Below are 24,021 nucleotides of genomic sequence, written 5' to 3'. Positions count from 1 at the left end.
TTAACCATTCTTGTATAAGAATTTCAACGTCATCCCTGAATTTCAGGGTAAAATGTTTTACCAGCTTTTTTGAAGGTCGTCTCTCTTCATTGGAAATGTTGAGGATATCTTGCTCAAGACCAGAATAACAGTGAGGATTTTGGGGCAGCATGCCACTTTCTAGAAGCACAGATGTGTGTTTAGTGATAACTGACCTGATTTGCTATCATTGATTCTAGTCTTAGCTATTTGATAGATACAAGACAGATTACTTGCTGTTAAGGTTGAGTCAAGAAATGAAAAACAGAAAAAAATAAGTGTTAATTTCATCATGAAAGTTATTGAAGTATGTTAAAATCAAATGACTTTTTTGTTTTGCTAGGGACCTCTATTTTCCCTAAAAGAGTGGGCAGGGTTGTTCTGTGATAATGGCACATTGTGCAGCTCTGTGTGAAGTCTTGATAATACTGAATCTTGTCAATATAATTAGTTGAGTTTTTTCTAGTCCTGAATACAGTTTCTCAAGCAGAAAAACAGTTCTCTACTAAAAGTCCTTATTAAGTGGCTATCATCTTCAGTGAACCCTTATATCGAGGCACAATTTGCACTCTTGATAAAAAGCAGAGAAGGGAAAACTTAAAAAATATGAAAGTATTCAGGCCAGCACATCTGGCTAATATGCATATTAAGGGAATTGGATAACATGAGAAAGCTCTGGCAGTTGTTGTTGAAGTTGTTTAGAACCAAGGCTTGGAGGAGAAAATAAAAATATTATAACAGTTCTAGCAATTGCCATTTTCAGTACCTAGTGGTTTAATGGAACAAACATTGAGAGAGATCTGTGTTCATCTATAGGTAAATGGAATACTAAGCAACAAACAGCATATGTTTGTAAAGAACAGATCTTGCCAAATGTGATTGCTTTTTTGATCGAATCAAAAAATTAGTTGAGGTTAATAGAGATTCACTGGATTTCATTAAAGCATTTTTATACTAAGTGTCAAGTTCTCTCAAATATGCTTGAGCACTGACATGTTGATTATCTACTTTGTGGAGGACTAAACACAGGTAATAACTACTGTGTTGAGTTGGAATGTCTGGTAGGGTCTTGTTGAACTTATAGTATTGTTTGGTCTTTAATAGCTTCATTACTGGTATGGTTGAGTGGATAGAACAACATGCTAATGAATTGGGAAAGACAGCTTAGTCTACTGCCTGTGGCACTGGGCAAGGACTTTGGCGACCTGAGTTCTGTTGCCAGCTCTGCTGCTGATCTTCTGTGTGATCTAGGGCCAGGTCACTTCTCTTTTCTATGCCTTTGTTTCTTTTCTCCCGCTTTGCCTGTCTTGTCTAAATAAACTGTGAGGTCTTCAAGGCAGGTACTCTATCTGATTGTGTATGTGTACAACACTTAGTACAATAGGACTTGATCTTGGATAGGACCTCTAGACACTATAATGCTACAAATGATAAATAATAAATTGGAAGTTGGTACTAAATTAGGTGTTGTGAGAACTAGTAAAGCAGAAAGGCTATAAACGGTATGAAATAGAGGGAGAAATTAATAAATTGAGCTCTAACTGGTAAAAATGCCAGGTAATGCATTTAAGTGAGTGGAAGGGAAGATCCTCAAAGGTACCAATGCCAAAAGAGACCTAGGACAAATTAGATGTGAATATGTAATGCAGTAAAATAGCTAAAAAGGCCAGTCAACTTGGGTCTGTTTCCAGTGAGGCATCACATTATGCAGGGGGGGAAAGGATGATTTAGTGGAGCTCTGTGATTGGTATCAAAATACTTTGCATTGCATTTGCCATTCAAAAAAGTCTTTAAAACTAATGTTAAAAATAAAATTACTTTAAAAATATGACTTCAGTTTATCCTCATGGCCAAGACCCTTCATTCCAGTGAACAGTTATATAGTTCTTCTTCGGATCCTCTCTAAAATGTACAGGAGTACTTGTGGCACCTTAGATACTAACAAATTTATTAGAGCATAAGCTTTTGTGGGCTACAGCCCACTTCTTCAGATGCATATAGAATGGAACATATATTGAGGAGATATATATACACACATACAGAGAGCATGAACAGGTGGGAGTTGTCTTACCAACTCTGAGAGGCCAAGTAAGTAAGAGGAAAAAAAAAAAAACTTTTGAAGTGATAAGCTAGCTCAGTTACAGACAGTTTGATAAGAAGTGTAAGAATACTTACAAGGGGAGATAGATTCAATGTTTGTAATGGCTCAGCCATTCCCAGTCCTTAGTCAAGCATAAGTTTTCAATACTTAGTGGTATAATGGAACAAACATTGAGAAAGATCTGTGTTCATCTATAGGTAAATGGAATACTAAGCAACAAACAGCATATGTTTGTAAAGAACAGATCTTGCCAAATGTGATTGCTTTTTTGATAGAATCAAAAAATTAGTTGAGGTTAATGGAGATTTGCTGGATTTCATTAAAGCATTTTTATACAAAGTGACACTGTGTACCCCTTCAGAGGCAAGTTGCCAAAACTAAACCCACAGTTCCAGACAGGGTCTTTTCATGGTATTGTTTTGTTCATACTATTTTTGATGTGGTCTAAAATCCTTTTGTTGTTCTTTGTCACAATTCACCATTGTTTCCATCCTTATGTTATTGGTAATGAAAGGGGCTTAGTGATTTATATTTAATACATTGTAATTCATTACCCAGCAAGATATGGGTCAATGTATGATTTTTAGATCTAAAATGGAAATACTTACTAATGTGAAATTCAATCAGACACTGTCTAGGCTGCCTTCCAGATGTGTTCAAATCTTTTTGAATATGATTGAGAGACAAGGAGGGTGAGGTAATCTATTCTTTTGGACCATTTTCTGTTAGTGAAAAAGACAAGCTTTCAAGCTTACACAGAGCTCTTCAGGTCTGGGAAAGATACTCTTAAGGTATATTTGCCCTGCAATATACACCTGCAGCTGGGCCATGCCAGCTGAGTCAAGATTGTGGGTCTCAAGCTAAGGGGCTGTTTAATTGTGGTGTAGAAGTCCAGGCTTGGACTGGACCCCAGGTTCTAAGATCCTGTGAGGTGGGAGGATCCCAGAGCTTGGGCTGCAGCCTGAGCTCACACATCTGCACCACAGTAAATAGGCCCTTAGCCCTAGCCCTGCAAACCCAAGTCAGCTGGCATGGGCCAGGCATGGTTGTCTAATTGCAGTGTAGACGTACCCAAAGTGTCACCACTAAATACAAAGTGGAACAGATTGTTTAGCATATGTAGTTAACACATATTGTAAGAGAAGTGATGAAGTGGCCAGTTAACACCTTTGCAATCATAAAACAAAAAAGGTGGTTTTAGTGGGTTACAGATTGTTCTAATAAGCCATAAATACAATGTCTTTATTAAGTCCATGATTTTCAGTGTGTAGCAAAGTTATGGATTTAAGCTCCCAGGCTTGTCTTTTGAAGGTGTTGTGCAAGTGTTGTGAATATGATTGGCACTTGAAAACCATAATAGCCATGTTTCAATCCCAAGCCAGGATGGAGGAAGCAGAAGTGTAAGATGTTAGTGATCTGAAGGAGAGGCATGTGTTTAGTGTCAGGAAAAATCTATATTAATGAATCAAGCCCAAGATTTTAAAATTTTCAGTTAAATAAAAGTATACCATCAGTTTGAAATTGGAAATTTCAAATAATGAGTTAAAAATATTTTTGGGTGCTATACCTTCTCCACAGTTTATCTCCCAATTTTTGTGGTTTCACAATCATATTTTTCTTTTTAAAAACATTCTTCTCATATTATCATGTGAAAGATCAATAAAAGCAGGGGAAATAATGAAAACTGTTTAGTTTGTGCATTTTACAGCACTTTGTGCAAACTGCAGAGCAGAGATGAATGTATTTTCTGTAATTTCAGCTAGTGAGTGTTCTTAGGTGTTACAATAATAGTAGGTACAAAATGTTCAGATAAGTATGATTAAGTTAATCATGTCCCTTTAATATTCTCACAGCAGCCTTCACTCTGCCTACTTGCATACACAGGATGCATTACAATACTGTAATTTCATTGCGTGATCACATAATGGGATGCTATTCAGTAAATATTACATCATTATACACAAAGAAATAAAACTTCTGTAATTGGTGAGAATATAGTATGTAGAATTTTTCATTATTGTGTGGCATGATTATATATAGACTTTGTTGAAATACATGAATGCAAAGGGCCAAAGATACATTTGCTGATGGCTATGTGTAAAAAAAAAACCTAAATAGATATCTATAGCTTGAATCTTTTGATTTGTTAAATTAAATCTCTAGCCTTAATGATACATTACAGTAGGTTTTTTGCATACGTTATATATTACCATTATGATAAATTCATCTATGAAAGCCAATTAGATTTCCTTATTCTTGACACAGACATTTACAAGTTTAGATAATACTTTCCTATTTGAAAAATTACTTTATTAAGTCCATATGAAAACTTAACCAGAGTAAGCTCCTTTTTAAAATCTTCCATTCTTACAGTAACACAAACTGACTGGCTTAAAACTTGTAACTAATCTGAGTATTCTTGCCTCGTTGCCCATAAATGAAAAAATAGTGGTTATGATTTAAGGTAGTTCAAGAAAAATATTGCTACACATACCGCCAAGTAAAATGGAAGAAAATGTGTGTATCTGTCTTTCTGCCAAATTAAATATTTTTTAATTATTCTTCTGACCCCCAACTATTTATACTGTGGAAGTGGTATGATTTCCCATCTTTGAACTTGTTTCTTTATCCTGCACCTGATCTTTTAAGTTACCAATAAGGGCTGAAGCTGAATTTTGGTTTTAAATTAAAAGGCAAAAATGTAACTGTCAGTGTTTTTTATTTTTAAATTGTGAAAGTGTTTCTGATAATGAGGGAATTTATTTTCTTGTTTTTATTATTTAAAGTTTTTGTGCTTCTTTGTTACACCTGACTTCTTTATTTGCTTTTGTGTTGTGCTAGCATTGGTTTGAAAGCTGGATTGCTCTGAGGTTTGTGTCTTTTTAGATGTGAAACAGGAATGAGAAACATGTGAAGGACATGTCTTTGTCTTCCCACTTTACATGATCCACAGGGTACACACATCAAGCTTAGAATTGTCATCTGAAATTTTCAATACATATTTTAATATTTCACTGCATGGTAGCACTTCCACTTTTTCTTGAATGTTCCATGAAATTATAGTTAATTCTTCAGGATAGAAAGCTTGTAAAGTGTAAAAACACCATTATTTAAGACATGATCTTTAGTTAACTCATTTCTGTGTAATATTAGTTAGTGATAGCATTTTTTGTCATAAAGTTTTCTTTTGGGAAGAGGGTTCCAGTTTAATTATCTATTTCAATTCTAGATTTTATTCGCTGCTTTTAGAGTATAGAACTAAGCATTCTTCATGTTTGTTTACTGTACCCTGCAATGTGTTTATGCACACAGTGTTCAATGAAGTTTATGCCTGTATATTTGTGGTTCTTTTGCAGTTCTGTGTCCGACATGAAAAGTGCTGCTTTACTTCAGAAGTAACCATGCTCCTTCCTGTGACAAGAAGCTTTCCAGAAATAGTTCATAGTATTTTCTTTTCATTTGGCACTGTATCTAAACCTGTATGTATTTACTTTCCATGTCTGTTTGGATTTTTGGATCATACAGTAGGCCTTTTGGGCATGATGATAGAACTTATGCACTTTTCATTTGATGGTGCAATGTGCTTGAGCATAGAACAAACATTGTACAGTTTTACTCACAAGCTTTGGTTTGGCTTTTTAAAATCTATTTTACATTGTGTAACATAGTAATCCCTCCCACATATTTCATTGTTGGGGAAAGAAAACTAAACTTTAAATACTGTAAATAAAATAAGCCTATAATTTTAACTAATCTGCAGTAAAACTAAATAAATAAACCCTCTGTTCTTATATCAAACTTGCAAAAGGGATCATAGCCAAGCCTGCACTGAAGAATTCCATTGAAGTTCTTTAGTGGACACTCCAAAACCGTGATAGTGGCAACTGGCACTGAACACTTTTTTTTAAAAGCAGTAACTTAGATTATAAACTATAATACTGTATTGTTCAGACACTGAACAAATGTTCTGATGCTCTACAGGAAGAAGAATCCGTGTCTCTGCTCCCTTTACTTGCTACCTGATTTACATAAACTTCAAAATATTAGATGATAATTCTTCATCACTCTTATTTTCTATTGGTTCTGTTTTTAATAATTGTCTATTGAGACCTGATATGTTCCCTCATTACTGCTATCATTTTAGTATTCATGTTAAATATTGGTCTTAGGATAATATTTTATAGGCTGCAGTATGTAAACAAATATTTTAAGATGCTCAGTGTCCTTTAAATTATGTGCAGTGTTTGAGAAATGGTCATTCTCGTTTCCAAGACAGTTACGTTGAAACTTTCATTATTGTGTACTTGTAAGGCATCCTACAGATCTGGCTCTTGTAACTCCCCGTCTGTCATGATGTTATACCTGTACCTAGATGTCACTGAGGGGAACATATTTTATAAATCACATTAAATATCTTTGCTAGTCTTAGAGCAAGTCCAGTGGTGTGAAAAGAAAAGTAAATGCCAATAGAAAGAAAGAAAGTAATTGTTTTTGTGTTTGATTCCATATTTATTATATATTTATACTATAGAAGCCCCCAGAGCCAGCCACGGTACAAATACATAGGAAGATACAATCCTGAAGAGCTTATAATCAAACATTTTTCTCAAGAATTTGCTTCTGTTCCTTTATCTTAAAATCTTAGTGATGAAGAATCTGTTCTAGAATAATTTTCACAATGTAATACTTTTAAGAATCTGCTTATTAGTAGCAGATACTATATGAGTTCTTCCACTTGATTAGCAGAGCACATTAATTATGAACATGGCACTCTGTCACTCAGTAATGCAGTTTTCCCTCTAGATTCAGTTACAGTATTATAATTGAACTTCAGTATTATGTGTCCATTGTGCCTGTCTTTTTTTGCAGAATATTCAGAACTCAGAATCTATAGCCATTACACCGCTTGGTCAGCAGTGGACAACCTGCTTGAGCAGGATAATGGCTAAGTATTATTTCACCTGTCAATGAGATGCTCCTTCTGATCTGCTTAAGTGGTTACGTTTCTGTGAAGAGATTCTTGCCTGTATTATTTTTTTTTCTTTAATAGTTCCTCTATAAAGAAAAATATTGTTTCCTCTGCTGATATGTTGTGAATTCAACATGGCATTCCTTGTGTTTTTGTTTGTTTGTTTGTTTTGCTGAATGTGTTGTTTTTCTGTAGAATGTTTCATTTCAACCTATTGTCTTCTATTTTTTAACTAAGAAATAATCCTATTCCATTATTTCAGTATGGAAACTGAGAAATAACAGATCAGTGGCTTCAAACCTGGTGAGAATCATTATTTATCTCCAAGCCACCTCTATTCAAAGGTGCTTCCTGGTGCTGTCTAGTCCTAAAATGAATGCCTGACAATAAGGTTCAGTCTTGCAGGGTATTGAGCATTCTGGCCTTGATCCAGCAAAGAACTTAAGACAATGATTTCTGTGGGACTACTTATGTCCTTACAGTTACACAGGTTTAAGTGGATCAGGGCAAGAATGCTCAGCATCTTGCAGGATAGAACCCATTAGTGCTTGGCATTCCTCTGTGCATTCAGCGAGACCAACTCCAGGACAGTGCTGCTGTTTTCAAGGAAGAAGTTCTCAAAAACAATAGAATTGAATGGTGGTCCTACTGGGAGTTGTAATTTTTGGTAGAGCTGAATTATCACATACAGTTCAGACTCAAGTTCCACATTGCCTCATCAGTCTCAAAGGCATGAAGTCCAATGCATTGGAGTCAAGGTGCCAGGTAGATCTTTCAGTATGCTCCCGGCACGTTATTCATCAACATTCAAATGCAGGCAAAATTTCCCTCAAAGCAAATGTGTAGATTTGTATGTAATGTAGGGATGTTCAAATCTATGTACATTTATTATTATTTCCATACTTTTTAAATTGTTTTAGTTTGGGGGAGGCTTATGGAATTTTCCACTGTATCCATCACTTTGCCATTTGTGATGCCAAGTGTTTGCAGAGTATCCTATTTTTAACATTTTTTTGGGACACTTAAGCTAAATTACATTGTAAGCTTTTTTTTTTAACTAATATTTTGATATTTTTGTATTGTTTTCTTTCTTTATTGTAGAAACTGAAACTTTAATGGAGTTATTTGTCTGAGAATTGAGGTGACTGTTTAATATAGTAATGATTCTTGGGATTGCAACTACTGGGCTTGTTTTGCTGAGTACAATATTGGGAGCCAGGACAGAGAGGTGTGTGCCTTATCCTGAACCACTGAAGTCAGTGGTTGCAGGATCAAGCCCTATGAGCGGGGAAAGCGAAGAGGACTTTCAGCTGGAAAGGCAGGGACAGAGGTGTTTCCTGAGTTACCGCCTTTCTCCTTGGGTGAGAAAGGGAGATGCAGAGAACCACAATACTCGACCCATCTCCTTTACCACAAAAGGGGGAGGTTTCCCCATTGCTTGACCATTCTCTGGCCCTCTGCTGAGTTAGGAATGAGGGGAGAAATGTCCCCATGAGCTTTTTCCCTCTTTAAATAGGTAGAAGAAACAAATGCTCTCTAGTTTCCCTGTGTTCCCCTACTCCTGGGGTGGGCAAGGGAGGTAAGAGATGATAGGTAACGAGGACCGGGGAAGGATTAGCTAGGAAGAATGTGTTAGGGAGAATGGAGGCAGAATAGGAAATGCAGGGTGCTAGGAAACATGGGAGAAGAGGAGAAAAGAAATGGAACACAGGTAGTTGAAAAATCAGGAAAGCATGGGTGGGGGGTAGAGGGGATTGAAATAATAGTCTTAGAATTTAACACTGTAGGAAAATAGACATTGCCAAAAAAGTACAAAGGATATACCAAAATATACTATGTAGTCTGAACCTCCTAAAAATGTCCTTAGCTGTGGATAAGTTCCTGACAAAAATTGTCTGCCCTACCAGACTGAATTGAATTTTTTTAAATATTCTGTATACAGTGTTGTTGTAGCCATGTTTGTCCCTGTGTAAGTATTCTGTGTAAACCTCACCTATAAAAGCCTGGCACCGAGCAACAAAAGCTGAAAATGGTTAATGTGCATCCAAACCGGTGAATAAATTTGCAGCCTGCAAGTAACTTTTTTCTGTAACTTTTACGCACTTACGGCTCTCTGTGCAGTTGGGCCTTGAAGCAATACTGTGTCTTGTGCTTCTTCAAAGAGCCAGAATTCCGTAACTCCTGGATATTTCCAGAGCACTGAGAGTGTGATGTCAGAGAGCAGTTGCTGACAATTTCAGTGTACTAGCAAGGATTCCCGGACTCTTAAGGATAGGCCTCTACTAAGCATTTTTAATTTGGGGCAGATCTGGGAGCAAGACGTCTTAAAAAACTAAATGGTATTAAATCACCAAAAATCAGTATTCATCAAAGAAAGCTGATATACATTTGTCCTCTCCCCATTTCATGGAATTCAGATGGTTCATTTTATAGATTTACCTACTGGCTGGCTGGAATAAGAGGGCAAACTAGTTGAGATTCAGTCCAGATAGGAAGCATGCTCATTGGCTGGGGCAAACTACCAGTAAAACATCAACAATAATATCAGCTCTCTTCTACTGAAGGGCTGTTGGTCTTACTGGATCCTCAGCTGTTTCTAGTAGTGGCCAAGAATATTTTGTATCATCTGTGCTAGGTCAGGAAGTTGTGACCTTTTCTTTGGGATGTCACCACCGTAATTCATGCCTTTGTCACCTCCAGATTGTATTACTTCAACATCCTATATGCTTTAATACCACCCGGAAATTACAGCTAGTACAGAATGTGGCAGCTTGTGTGCTTGGCAACAGTGCAGAGCACTTCACACCTGTGTTGATCATCAATCTACACTAGCTTCTTATTAATTTCCACATTAATTTAAGATGTTTTTAATTTATAAAGCCCTAAAATGATGTAGGTCATAGGTGGCTCTGGGACTGCCTCTCCAACTACAACTCCAGCTCTGACAGCTAAAATCCACTGAAGCACTTTAACCTAACATCCCTCTAATTCTGTCAGGAAGGGACTGAAGGCCATGGGTTTTTTTAATGAAATAGTCTCAACTTTGAAATGTGTTGTCCCCATTGATCCACCAGAGCCCAAATTTGTTGACCATCAGGTCACTCTGCAAAGTTCACCTCTTTTTCTGCCATGCTTTTTCTGAGAAGGTGGACTGTATTGGATGTTGGGGCAGTCTTAACCTTAGTGGACTTGGGTTAATTTCATATTTTGGGTATTGGTCCTAATTTGTATGTTTAATACTTTGCACAAGAGTCTAGAGCTTCATAAATGCCTGTCCATAAATTCAGATGCACATTCTTGAAGTCTTTCAAAATTTTCATCACAAAGTACCACAAGTTAAAAAATAAAACTGGAGAGAGGCATGGATCTAAGTCAGATTTATTTGTATTACTGTATCTCAAGGGACCCATGTAAACTGAAGGCGTTTTTTTTAAAAGCCTAGGAGAAACCCTGAAATTAAAAGGTCTGGGTTAATATCAGGAGTTGAGACATTACTCCTTATTCGTTACCCATTATATTTCTCAAGATCTTTCCAAACAAATGTAATAGATATTAATGGACTCTCGGGAAATTCCATAAAGCAGATCTAATAATGAACAAGAAGCGCTAAAGATGGTTTTTGCACACAGGTTGTTAATTTATCCCATTTCTTAATAGGTCTGTTCGAAAGCGTAGAGTATTGTTTGCAAACTTTTTGTTCTTGATGTTAAGCCAAATCTCTTGTCCCATTATTCAAATTCTTTACTTTCAGCTTAACTCAAGACCTTCATTTCTATTCATTTATGCTTTTTGAGCAATGGTGGCCTACTGGTTAGCTGAATTGGTGCACACAGCACTGATTAATAAATCTCATTAATCAGGGGAACTAATCTTTACATTTTTCTATTTGATGGTTCTATGAGGCTCATTGCAAGTGTTGCATTGAACTTTTTTTTTTTTTTTTTTTGGTTCTCTTTATGTGCTAATGTCTTCCTCACATTTATGACTCTTATGCTCCAGGCTGTTTTGTTAATATTTTTCTATTTAGTCCTTTTAGGTATTTGCCTTTGTTAAAACTTCATTCAATAAAAATTAATATTAAATGTCAGCATGTTATTTCATTTATTATAAAATTCTTAATACAGAAAATGCATACAGATTTCTTCAAAGAATCAGTGGTAACTTTAGAGAACAAACTGAATGCTCAGGATACAAAAAAATATGACTAACATATATGTAAAAGTTCTTCTAATTAAATTAGAATTAGCTATGAACAATATGTCCAGATTGGGTTGGTTTGTTTAAAACATAAAGCACCAGATTCTGATCTCACCAGTTTTACTGCGATGAAATTAGTCCCTTTTTAATTGTTGAGATTATAATCAAGCTCATGGTTTGATAATACACAGATGTCTGTAATCCAGTGATACAACCAGATTTCCCACATGCTGCAATATCCCTAGATGTCAAAAAGGCAATTGCCCAGCTCACTTGGGAATGCAAAATATATGTCTAGCAATTGCATGGTTTCAATTAAGACAGAAAATGTCCTGTCATCTAGTGCGCTGCTAAAATTTCAGTTAATTTTGTATCTTCAGACAAATTCCTTCTATCTAGGGGTACCCTAAGGAATGTCCTCTCATTCTTTTTATTACTGCTATTATCCAACGTATAGAACTTTATACTAAACGTTTTACATGCAAACAATGCTGTGCTTGACCTAGAATACCACTATTTAGTGGAAAAATAGTTTTTAGTGGACAGTCTCTAAAATACCTGGATATATAATAGAGAAATCCATTATTTCTAATTCTCTTCTCTTCTCAGTAGGTAAAAAATCTTGGTATCTATTATTGTACAACAATTTGAAGATACCATGATGTGCAACAGGAAAACAATAATGGCATTAAAAGAATTTTTTAATTTGGTCTTTAAACCTATCAGAGTGCAGATGATTAGCCATCATTAAAATAATTGATGAGTAAACATATCTGAAATCCTTTTTGTTTTCTGGTCAATATCTTCTAATGGGTTCTCAGTTTGGGATTTGCATTTAAGGAACTTAACAAAATGTTGTTCTGTTCACAAAGTGGGGAGAACGTAATAACTTGCCTCAAAAATTCCTTCTTAGGAAAATTTTGAGTTTGTCAAGACTTGAAAGCTCCTAATATACTGTGTTTAAAGTCCTTATTAGAGCCAACCTCCAAATATGAAGCACTCAGATAACATTGTGCTGTGGACAATATAAGAACCAAATAGAAAAGAATGAGCCCTTTGACAAATTAGCCGCATTTAAAGTGACCTTTGGCTCCTTTTCTGATTCCTGCTGCTATCTCAAGTTTACCCTAAGCTTTGGAGCAAGATAGAGAGGTAAGGCTTTCTGAAGGACATAAACAGTTGGCCCTTGCCCTGAGGTCCCTTATCCTATCTTCATATTCTCTCATGTTGAAACACACAAAATCAAGGATCATAGACAAAATTGGCATAGTATGTGGATGTAGGCTATATTTCTACATAACACACTTCAGTGGCCGTGAACTGTCTGCCTGTGTTATACTCAGGACCTTGATATCTCAAACTGCTGAAAGAAGCTCTGTGCAGCAAAATAACTAACTGTTAAACCAGGGGTTGGCAACCTGCAGTACGCGTGCCAAGGACGGCACGCCAGTCGATTTTTGATGGCACGCTGCTGCCTGCCGGGGTCCTGACCGCCCTTAGCCCCCCCGCCCACCGATTTCTCCTGTGAGGGCAGGAGGCAGAAGCTTCGTCATGCCGACAGCCAACCTCCCTCCTCCCCCACTTCTTCCCTCAGTGTGGTGCTTTCTTGCCCCTCCCACTGCCTCTCCCTGCCGCTGATCTGCTGATCCCCCTTGCGAGGGGGAGCGGAGCCGAGCTGAGCCGTAGCGTGCTCACTGCTCCGGGGAGGAAGCAGAGAAGAGGTGGGGATGGGGCATATCCCCTCCAGCCCCCTGCCGTGAACACCCCCACGAGCCGAGCACCCCAGCCCCCTGCCCTGAACCCCCCCCACCACACACACACACAGCCCTTTGCCCTGACCCCTGCATCCACTCACACACCTCCAGCCCCCGTTCTGACTCCTGCACCCCCACATACACCCAGGCCCCCCATACCCTATGCCCTGACTCTTGCACTACCCCACATCCCCACCCCCACCCTGAGCACCAAATGGGAGCTCCTGCACCAACCCCCCACATTCCCACCTGCACCCCCTTGCCAGCCGGGGTTCTGCAGGCCCCGCTCAGCCCACTGCTGAACTAGGTGAACAGAACTCCAAGTTGACAGCGGGCTGAGTGGGCCAGCGGCATAAGATCAGCATTTTAATTTAATTTATAATTAAGCTTCTTAAACATTTTGAAAACTTTGTTTACTTTACATACGACAATAGTTTAGTTATATAATATAGACTTATAAAGAGAGACCTTCTAAAAAAACGTTAAGGTTTCGCGTGCTGGTAATACATTTTAAGTTAAAGTGAATAAGTGAAGACTCGGCACACCACTTCTGAAAGGTTGCCGACCCCTGTGCTAAACTAAAGATTTGCTTCAGCTGCCAGCATAGCCAGGAGGTAAAAAGACCCAGCTTTAGAGGTGTCACTTCCTTTTGGATGAGAGAGATGATTTCTCTGTGACAGTTCAGTCACTAGAATACAGAGTATGGGGAGCTCCAGCCTGCTGCTACACTGAATAGCCCAGGAATGTGCTCTGCAAGTACAGCGATCTATGCTGAAGGAAGTATTCCCAGCACACCTTCACTAGAGTTCACTGTTTCTGTTGCCTCGGAACCCCAGCTTGTTTATATATTTGATAAAACAGGATAACACGGTCTTTCATGAGCCTCTTTATAGCACATGCTTTGGCCGTGAACTCTAGGCAGTTTGTGTGCAGGTAATACTCCTCTCTTCCATATCTGGCTCACCATCTTAAACTGGTGTGTGATTCTGAGACTAAATACTGCCTTACTGATCTGGGATTATATATGTTGGAGTTGGGGGTCAGAACGGGAGTGGGGTGGGGAACTGTAGCTCTTCTTCGAGTGTCCTCTGCATATCCCCACATTGGGATGTGCACTGACTGGTCCCATTGAATGATGCCTTCTACTAGCAGTCCTTGCCCTTCCTTCCCTGCCCTCAGGCGCCAAACACATTCTGAGGGTGTGACTTTAAATAGGGTGCTTGCCGTTATTGCCTCAGTTCCTCTGACATGGGTGGATGACAATCTTCTATGGATCAAGATCATTTAAATAGTTGGGATAAGTGTCCAGTTATTTTTTTTATAGTTAAAGTGTTAGTATTAGGGTTTTTTTAGGTTATTATGGCAGATCCAAAGATCAGAACACAATGATCAAAGAGATGTACATTGTAACAGATTCTGATGCCCATGCTCTCTGCCTAAAATGCTTGGAGGAAGGACATTTTCTTTCATGTTGCTCCATTTGCAACACTTTCACACCATGAGCCAGAAAGAAGAGGCAAAACAGACTCCAAGCTCTTCTGCAAGAAGCCTTATCTACCATATCCTCCAGATTTGAGGTTTCTAAGGCATTACATGATTAAAAACCAAGAGACTTGGTTCAGCTCAGAGCCTTTCCAGTTCCAGGAAAACTTTGGTACTTAAACCAACAGTCTCCGCACCAAGTTCCAGTTATTAGAGACTGAGCACTTGGTACCAAAGTCATCTGATCTGACATCACAGAAGGCCACCGGTGTTGAGGAAATCCAGAAGAGATGATAGATTCTCTATGCTGGGCATTTCCACAGAACCAGGGCCCTCAGTTCCAAGACAGAAGACAAAACATTTATTCTGGAGAGTCATCAGAACGGATGGATCGTGGCTGGACAGATCAGAGACATAAAAAGAGAACCTCTAAATTAGGGCTGTCAAGCAATTTTAAAAATCACGATTAATTGTGTGATTTTAAATAATTGTGATTAATTGCATAATTAATTGCACCATTAAACCATTTATTTAAATATTGTTGGGTGTTTTCTACATATTCATATATATTGATTTCAATTACAACACAGAATACAAAGTGTATAGTGCTCACTTTAAAAAGCAACAGAGGGTCCTGTGGCACCTTTGAGACTAACAGAAGTACTGGGAGCATAAGCTTTCGTGGGTAAGAACCTCACTTCTTCAGATGCAAGAAGAAGTAGTGCAACTGAAGAAGTGAGGTTCTTACCCATGAAAGCTTATGCTCCCAGTACTTCTGTTGGTCTCAAAGGTGCCACAGGACCCTCTGTTGCTTTTTACAGATTCAGACTAACACGGCTACCCCTCTAGTGCTCACTTTGTTTTTTATTACAAATATTTACACTGTAAAAAACAAAAGAAATAGTATTTTTCAAATCACCTAATACAAATACTGTAGTGCAATCTTTATCATGTAAGTTGAACTTACAAATGTAGAATTATGTACAAAAAATAACTGCATTCAAAAATAAAACAATGTAAAACTTCAGAGCCTACAAGTCCATTCAGTCCTATTTCTTATTCAGCCAATTGCTCAGACAAACACATTTGTTTACATTTGCAGGAGATAATGCTGCCTCCTTGTTCATAATGTCACCTGAAAGTGAGAATAGATGTTCGCATGGCTCTGTTGCAGCTGGCATCACAAGATATTTACATGCTAGATGCACTAAAGGTTCATATGTACCTTTATGCTTCATCCACCATGCTGATGACGGGTTCTGCCCGATAACAATCCAAAGCGGTGTCGATCGACGTATGTTCATTTTCATAATCTGAGTCAGATGCCACAAACAGAAGGTTGATTTTCCTATTTGGTGGTTCGTGTTCTGTAATTTCTGCATTGGAGTGTTGCTCTTTTAAGACTTCTGAAAAAATGTTCCACACCTCATCCCTCTCAGATTTTGGAAGACACTTCAGATTCTTAAACCTTGGGTCCAGTGCAGTAGCTATCTTTAGAAATCTCACATTGGTGGTATCTTCTTTGCATTTTGTCAAATCTGCAGCAAAAGTGTTCTTAAAATGAACATGTGCTGAGTCATGATTTGAGACTACTATAACGTGAAATATATGGTAGAATGTGGGTAAAACAGAGCAGAAGACATACAAATATTCCCCAAGGAATTCAGTCACAAATGTAATTAACACATTATTTTTTTAACGGGTGTCATCAGCATGTAAGCATGTCCTCTGGATGAAGAATGAAGAAACATACAAATGTTTAGCATATCTGGCATGTAAATACCTTGCAATGCCAGCCACAAAAGTCCCGTGCAAACACCTGTTCTCACTTTCTGGTGACATTGTAAACAAGAAGTGGGCAGCATTATCTCCCGTAAATGTGAACAAACTTGTTTATCTTAGCGATTGGCTTAACAAGAAGTAGGACTCAGTGGACTCGTAGGCTCTAAAGTTTTGCATTGTTTCATTTTTGAGTGCAGTTATGTAACAGTGGACTCGTAGGCTCTAAAGTTTTTCATTGTTTCATTTTTGAGTGCAGTTATGTAACAAAAAATCTACATTTGTAAGTCCCATTTTCACGATAAAAAGATTGCACTACAGTACTTGTATTAGGTGAATTGAAAAATACTATTTATTTTGATTATCATTTTTACGTGCAAATATTTGTAATAAAAAATAATATAAAGTGAGCAGTGCACACTTTGTATTCTATGTTGTAATTGAAATCAATATATTTGAAAATTTAGGAAAACATCCAAAAATGTTTAATAAATTTTAATTGGTATTCTGTTGTTTAACAGTGCAATTAAAACTGCAGTTGTGATTAATTTTTGGAGTTAATTGCTTGAGTTAACTGCGATTAATCAACAGCTCTACTCTAAATCTTTGAGAAGAATTCTGTGAGTCTGGGTGTTTATATAGGCACCAGTGGCCACTAATACCGAGGACATACTAGGTGTCCGGAATAGCAGTTTTTGGTTCTGGTTAATTTGGCAACAGTGAAGGGGAAATTGGGTACAGAACAACAATCTCCAAGATCTCCAGTGGACACAAACTATTACAAATACAAGTATCCCAGCTCTGACATGTTACTGGACTGGCCAAATTGGTAGGAATGGCAAATGCCTTGGATTTCTTGCCCTTACTTGTCAACTCTGACATTTCCTTAGAACCTCCTTCCAGGTAACCTGTCCAACATAGAACTGAAGAAAGCAATGAACCTGGATGTCATGGATCTGGGAATTACAGTTTAATTACAGATACTTAGTGACAATGGACCTTCTGACTCAACAGCAAGGAAAAGTGTACCTTCCAGATGCATGATCATATCTGATAGTATGGGCAATAGGTCTTTAATGAAGTTGGAGATGTCTTTCTCTACAGCTATTCAACCCAGTCTACTAGGTGTTAGAAGGGAATCAACTAGAAAACATAATAAATGAAAATGGAAAAGATTTTCTCTATGGATATTTAATAGGGGTATAGAGTCTATGTCAGTGCCTATTCATTCTATACTAGAGTAGAGTTTATATTTGAAGCATTAAGATTTATCTGTTGCTTCACTTAAGGTACATTGGGTCACACTAGCCATTTATTCCATACTAATATATAAGATAGCAAATCAGTTTTCTCACATGAGATTGTAAAGAAATTCTTTTAAAGGGTTACTAAATTTGTACCCCACGGTAAGAGATCCTGTGGTTCCATGGGACATAAATTTAGTGGTCACAGCTTCTGTTGCAACTATTTGAGCCCTTGTCTGTGTTCTTTATTTCATATATCAATTAAGACTGCCTTTGTTATAGCAATAACATCAGGCAGGAGGATTGATGAACTTCATGCATTAATGGCTGATCCTTCATTTATGTTTTTTTAATAATGTCAAAGTAGTGTTTCATCCACATCCTAGATTTGTACCAAAAGGCATTTCTGAGTTCAGTGTCAATCAGTCTATTACTTAGCCAGTCTTTTTCCCAGGCCCTAGTTGGAGAAAGGTGTATAAAAACTGCATTGTTTGGATGCAAAGAGAGTTTTATCATTCTATTTGGGTAGGACTAAAGACTTTAGATCTTCACATATATAGTTTGTCATATGGTGGTAACTGTAAAGGAAACCCTGTTTCCACACAAACATTGTCAAGGTGAGTCAGACGGTGTATAGTGGAAACTTATAAGGGTGTATCACAAGCTTCCCCTCTCCAACTGAAAGCACATTCCACTAGGGTTCTGGCTGCCTTGGTGGCAAGTTTGAAGCGTGTTCTGATAGTAGAGATTTGTAGAGCAGCCCTGTAGAGTTCTATACACACATTCACAAAGCCTACCTTGTTAGATATTTCAGCCAGGTCACATGCAGAGTTTTGTAGATTGGTGCCACAGTCCTTATTTAGTTAGGACTCCTTACCCATAGTCCTAGTTAATATGCAGACTACTGACTAAAGTGTCTCAAGAGCGGGAATGTGCAGAAGACACTCGAAGAAGAAAAGAAGGTGGTTACTTGTAACCAAGTTCTTGGAAATGGACTGTGCATATTCACAGTCCCTGTCCTCCTTCCTCTCTTTTATGGAGTCCTATCTTCTACTGCTCTGTATTAGCAGTGGAAGGAACTGAGGCGGTAACCACCAGTGACCTCCTATTTATAGCCACATCCTCAAAATGTATTTATAACCTGGGGGTGGGGAGGACATAGAATCACAGAATTGTAGGACCTGAAGGGACCTCAAGAGGTCATCTAGTCCAGTCCCCTACACTCGTGGCAGGACTAAGTATTATCTAGATCATTCCTGACAAGTTTGTCTAATCTGCTTTTAAAAATCTCCAATGATGGAGATTCCACAACCTCCCTAGACAATTTATTCCAGTGCTTAACCACCCTGATAGGAAGTTTTTTCTAATGTCCAACCTGAACCTCCCTCGCTGCAATTTAAGCCCATTGCTTCTTGTCCTGTCCTGTCAGAGGTTAAGAACAATTTTTCTCTCTCCTCCTCGTAACAGCCTTTTATGTACTTGTAAACTGTTATCAGGTCCCCTCTCAGTCTTCTCTTCTCCAGACTAGACAAACCTAATTATTTCAATCTTCTCTTATAGTTCATGTTTTCTAGACCTTTAATCATTTTTGTTGCTCTTCTTGGGATTTTCTCCAATTTGTCCACATCTTTCCTGAAATGTGGTGCCCAGAACTGGACAAAGGACTCCAGTGGAGGCCTAATCAGTGTAGAGTAGAGTGGAAGAATTATTTCTCGTGTCTTGATTACAACACTCCTGCTAATACATCCCAGAATTATGTTTGCTTTTTCTGCAGCAGTGTTACACTGTTGACTCATATTTAGCTTGTGATCCACTCTGTCCCCCAAATCCCTTTCTGTGGTACTTCTTCCTAGGCAGTCATTTCCCATTTTGTATGGGTGCAACTGATTGTTCCTTCCTAAGTGGAGTACTTTGCATTTGTCCTTATCAAATTTCATGCAAGCACTTGACTAGCCACTGCTAGTACAAGGCTGCATCGTTCAATGGCACCTGTCAGCACATGTCAAACCTTGATTACAAGTAAGTAACATTCATTTTCCTAAGCTCTGCCCACAATCCTATATCCATCTGTTTGTTGCCAAAATATATTCATAATATGAGTATCTTCACTCATCATTCAGTAGTCGAATAGTTATCAATACTGATATTTATATTTGCATACATTATAGAATAAACACCCTTTCAGGCTACTTCCAGACTCAGGGAGACATTACTGCATCAGTTTACACAGGGTTTATATTCTAAAAGGTTACATTTTCAACCATAAGAGCTAAACACTTGATGATTTATAAATGGAAGCTTAGATTCTTAATCACAAGATGAAGCCACATAGGGAGCTGCTACAAGCCAGACCAATCACTTTCTGGGGAATTCAAATGCATGGTTCCTGTTTCTCTCCTGAGGTCCTGATAGCTTGGTTTATAGTAATGCAGGGGGACTGGATGTAGAATGCAGTCTTGTTATCCAAGCTGACTTTCCGGTGTTACATCCTCTGCCCTGGTAAGTTGTGAATGAAAAGATTGTGTGGTTAAAGGCTCTAGGCAGGGGTCCTGTCCAGTTTTAGTGATCCAGCCAAGTTTAAAGCCATGATGTAAAGGGCTCTTTAATATATAGATTGGGCCTTACCCAATGAGGTAAATGTATTGACATGTTCTCCCCACCCCCGCCCGCCTTTATTTAATGAACGGCTCCCCAAAGAGAAAGCTGTCATCTTTTGGACCTAGTCTATTTGTTTCCAATTAAAGGTCAACCTTTATCTGTGCTGCCTTATAGTGTTTGTCATCAGAGCTGCACTGTATTACAGAATGGGAATCAATGAATTCCCCAGACTTCAGAATTTTCTGCTAATTTGAACTCAAACTGTCATTTTCAGTACCTGTTGTCAACGTTTTGGTTTACTAATTCCTCAAAAAGTTAGATATACTCAGAGGAAGAATTCTGTCAGCCCCATTGCTCTGTATCATGTTCCAATACTAGCTGCTTCTGCATTAGTATTTTGCAGTCAACAGACTTTAAGGTTCTGCTTGAAGAACTTCACTTACAGGTGAGTAACTCTTCCTTGTTTAGCTTTTATCAGTTTTTACTACTGGAATAGTTTGTGTGTGTGTGTGTGTGTGTTTTCTTTGGAAAATTTCCCCACCATATGCGCCGACTCTGTGGGTGTTCCGGGGCTCAAACACCCACCGAAAAAAATAGAGGGTGCTCAGCACCCGCAGGGCTGGATTAATCTTTTGTGGGCCCCAGCGCCCAGACTGTGGCCCTGCCCTGAGGCCCCTCCCCCACTCAGCCTCTTCCCCCTGAGGCCCCTCCCCATTTAGCCTCTCCCCCTAAGGCCTCGGCCACCACTCCCACGGGGGAGGCGGCAGAGAGGAGTGAGTAGGGAGAGGGAGTGGCGTGGAATGAGCAGCAGGTGCGGCCTTGGGGGAAGAGGCTGAGCAGGGGTGGGGTGAGGGCAGGCGAGGCCACAGTCCCGCTCCTGGGTCCCCTTCTGTGTGTGGGCCTGGCACCATTGGTTTCATTTAAAACCCAGTACTGAGCACCCCTGAGCCACAGCGTTGCTGACAGTTTCATCCAGAAGCTACAGTGAGACTTAATGTCTTTAAACTGGGACAAAGGTGAAGGCAGTGTGTAGGTGAATGCAATGATTTTAATATACTGTAATTCATGATAAAGTGATTATGTAGTACATTACTATTTTAATAATGAGCAAATTAAGATACCAGTGATGGACACACATTCAGTAACTAGAATATGAAAGAAATGTATAAATATGATGAAAATAGCCTCTCCCCCCAAAATTGGCAGAGCTCCCCCCTAACACATGCATCTCTTCAAGAGCCCCCACTGGCAAAAACAAAAGTCAATGCCTGTGCTCACCACCTAAGTTCCCTCTAAACTGTACGGCCGTGCAGCTACCTATTAAGTGCCGCGCAGGTGCTCAGGGCTGCAGTGGGGAAAGATGCCCCGGCCCTGCCCCAACCCAGCCCCAGACCTGCCACGCTGGGGACAGGTGCCTGACCCAGCCCAGCCTCGTACTTGCCATGGCCGGGGGACAGGTGCCCCTCGCCCTCCCAACTCAGGTGCTGCATTGGGAAGAGAGCTGGGGGGGTGTCCTCTTCCCACTGTAGCCCTGGGGAGCCCCACTGAACCCCAAACCTCTCATCCCCATCCCAGAACCCTCACCGGAGCCCTGCACCCCAACCCTCTGCCCTAGCCCTGAGCCCCCTCCCACATGCCGAACCCCTCAGACCTATCCCACCACATGAATTTTATGAGCACCAATATGGAGATGATATATCACAAATTTCATCATCAATAACAAAATTCATTCCCAACATGTGTGGAAAAAATTAGAGGGAACACAGCTCACCACTCAGGGATGGATACCTGCTGACTTTGTGTTTTTGTCCATTAAATACTTCTCTGAAATACATATACATGGCCACATGATGGCACTAGTCACCCACATTTGAAACAGAAGAGCCCATGTCTAGTAAGGGAAAACCTAAGTTCAAAAGTACCTGAGAGCTAAGGATAATGAAATCCATTTGACTGTCTAGTACATTATGGAATGAAAAATTATAGACACTGGTATGCATGTTTAAATATATGGATTTACAAAACAGTAATTTACCAGATTTTATCATATATTCTTATTTATTATAAGTATCTGTACAAAACATGGTCCCTGAAGAATTTATAATTTATAACATGTGCAGAGGTCTCAAATGGTGGTCTGAGAGCTCCATTCAGGTGGTCCATGGATAGTTACTTCTAAGGTGTGTGCCTGGGTGGCCACACACGAGCGAATGAAGGGCCACCCGCTTAATTAGTGAATCCGCGCTTTCACCTTAGATATAGGTTTCTGTTAGCTTAGGGTCCTAGTAAGGGACCCGACACTTCAAGGTGTTAAGGCTGTGCTGCCTGGTGCTGAGTGCCTTCATTTCCCATGGACTTCAGTGGGAGTTGAGGACAATCTGCATCTTGCAGAACAGTCACAGTCCCTTTTGAAGGTTTAGGCCTAATAATTAGGCTAATTGTTGACACTGATTATAAATTAGCTATCACTTCATCTCCTAGCAGCCTTAGCATCATTTTTAAAAATTGTTTCCTACACCCATTAATTTCCTTTAATTGCTTTTAGTGGTCCATAATTGTCAAATATCTCTGAGATCTTATAATCCTTTCAGTCAGGTGTGGATAAGGTGGTAAACCAGATCCCCAATTAGTGTCAACTGGTGTAGTCCATAGGACTTCACATGAGGAATAGGGATTTGCCTGTGTAGATCATACTGAAGGAGCAAATTCTGTCTTCTAGGTTGCAAGTTTTTTGTGGTAGTCTCTCTCTTGTGTTGTATATAGCACAAAGCACACTGTTTACACTAAACAAGGAATACATAATTCTGTGTTTTGTCTGTAAGGGCTGATGGAAAGCATGTTTTGCTCACTCAAATGTTAGTGATGTTATTAACAATTGGCCAAGTATCACAGAATTATGAACTTAGAACGTCAGATAAGTGAAGTAAGGTTTGGTTTACACTCCCCTTAGCCTGTCATTTTTTCTGAACATGGACTAATTCAGATCAGATTGAGACTTTAAAAAAATAATCACACATCATTTCATGACAGCAAGTTAAAAGGGTAAAACTACTTATAAATAACTGCTCCTCCCCCAAACAAATAAAATAAAAGCACGCACCCACTTCAAGAGAAATATATTTCTTTTAAAACATGTAATTGGATACTTGGGGTCCTCAATGCTGCAAACTCTTAAGCATATGTAACTACACGTGAATAAACTTTACACATATAATGTAAGTATCTTTAGGATTGAACCCTTAGATTGTAATCTCGGCAGGGCAGGGATCCTGTTCCGTCTCTGTGTTTGCAGAGCATGCTCAACAGGGCATCGAGTCCACATCAGGACCTCTGTATTAAATCAGAAAGGTCAGTTACTAGAGAAGGCCTATTGCTACACTATTATACACCACTCAAATGATACAATTTGGTGCATGAATGTTGGGGTTGATTGGGTTTTCCTTTTTCTCTGTTTTGCATAGGTTTAATTGATTAGCGCTTCTTGTATTTTTTTCAAAACATAGTCAAGAGACAAACAAACAGAACACTTGGTCTCTTCCTCCATATTTTTTCATCTTCACACATTTGGGATCAGATTCTGCCTCCCTCTGCTCTCGCATTGAGAGGACCTTATTCCACCACTACATTCTACTGAGGAAAATGAGAATACTAACAGAGTATGGTAGTATTCAACCTGGCTAAGGGAAACATCATTTATTTTGTAAATGTATCTTCTCTACCCCCTACCTCCCTGTCAGCTTCTGGTAGGATGACCAGATGTCCCGATTTTATAGCGACAGTCCTGATTTTTGGGTCTTTCTTATATAAGCTTCTATTACCCCCCATCCCCTGTCCTGATTTTTCACAGTTGCTGTCTGGTCACCCTAGCTTCTGGGAAAA

General features: G+C 39.0%; 1 protein-coding gene across 3 annotated transcripts in view; it reads left to right on the top strand.

The window, feature by feature from the left end:
* FEZ2 (fasciculation and elongation protein zeta 2) overlaps positions 1 to 9,163 on the top strand; it is a 54,732-nt gene extending 45,569 nt beyond the window's left edge. For all 3 annotated transcript variants that reach the window (XM_034764944.1, XM_034764945.1, XM_034764947.1), the window contains one exon: positions 5,476 to 9,163. In XM_034764944.1, the coding sequence (XP_034620835.1) occupies positions 5,476 to 5,492 (17 nt within the window). In that variant the 3' untranslated portion in view covers positions 5,493 to 9,163. The remainder of the gene's footprint in view (positions 1 to 5,475) is intronic.
* The last annotated feature ends 14,858 nt before the right edge of the window (positions 9,164 to 24,021 follow it).

This window comes from Trachemys scripta, chromosome 3, assembly GCF_013100865.1.
Source record: "Trachemys scripta elegans isolate TJP31775 chromosome 3, CAS_Tse_1.0, whole genome shotgun sequence".
NCBI lineage: Eukaryota > Metazoa > Chordata > Testudines > Emydidae > Trachemys > Trachemys scripta.
This window is presented reverse-complemented; position numbering and strand designations above follow the sequence as displayed.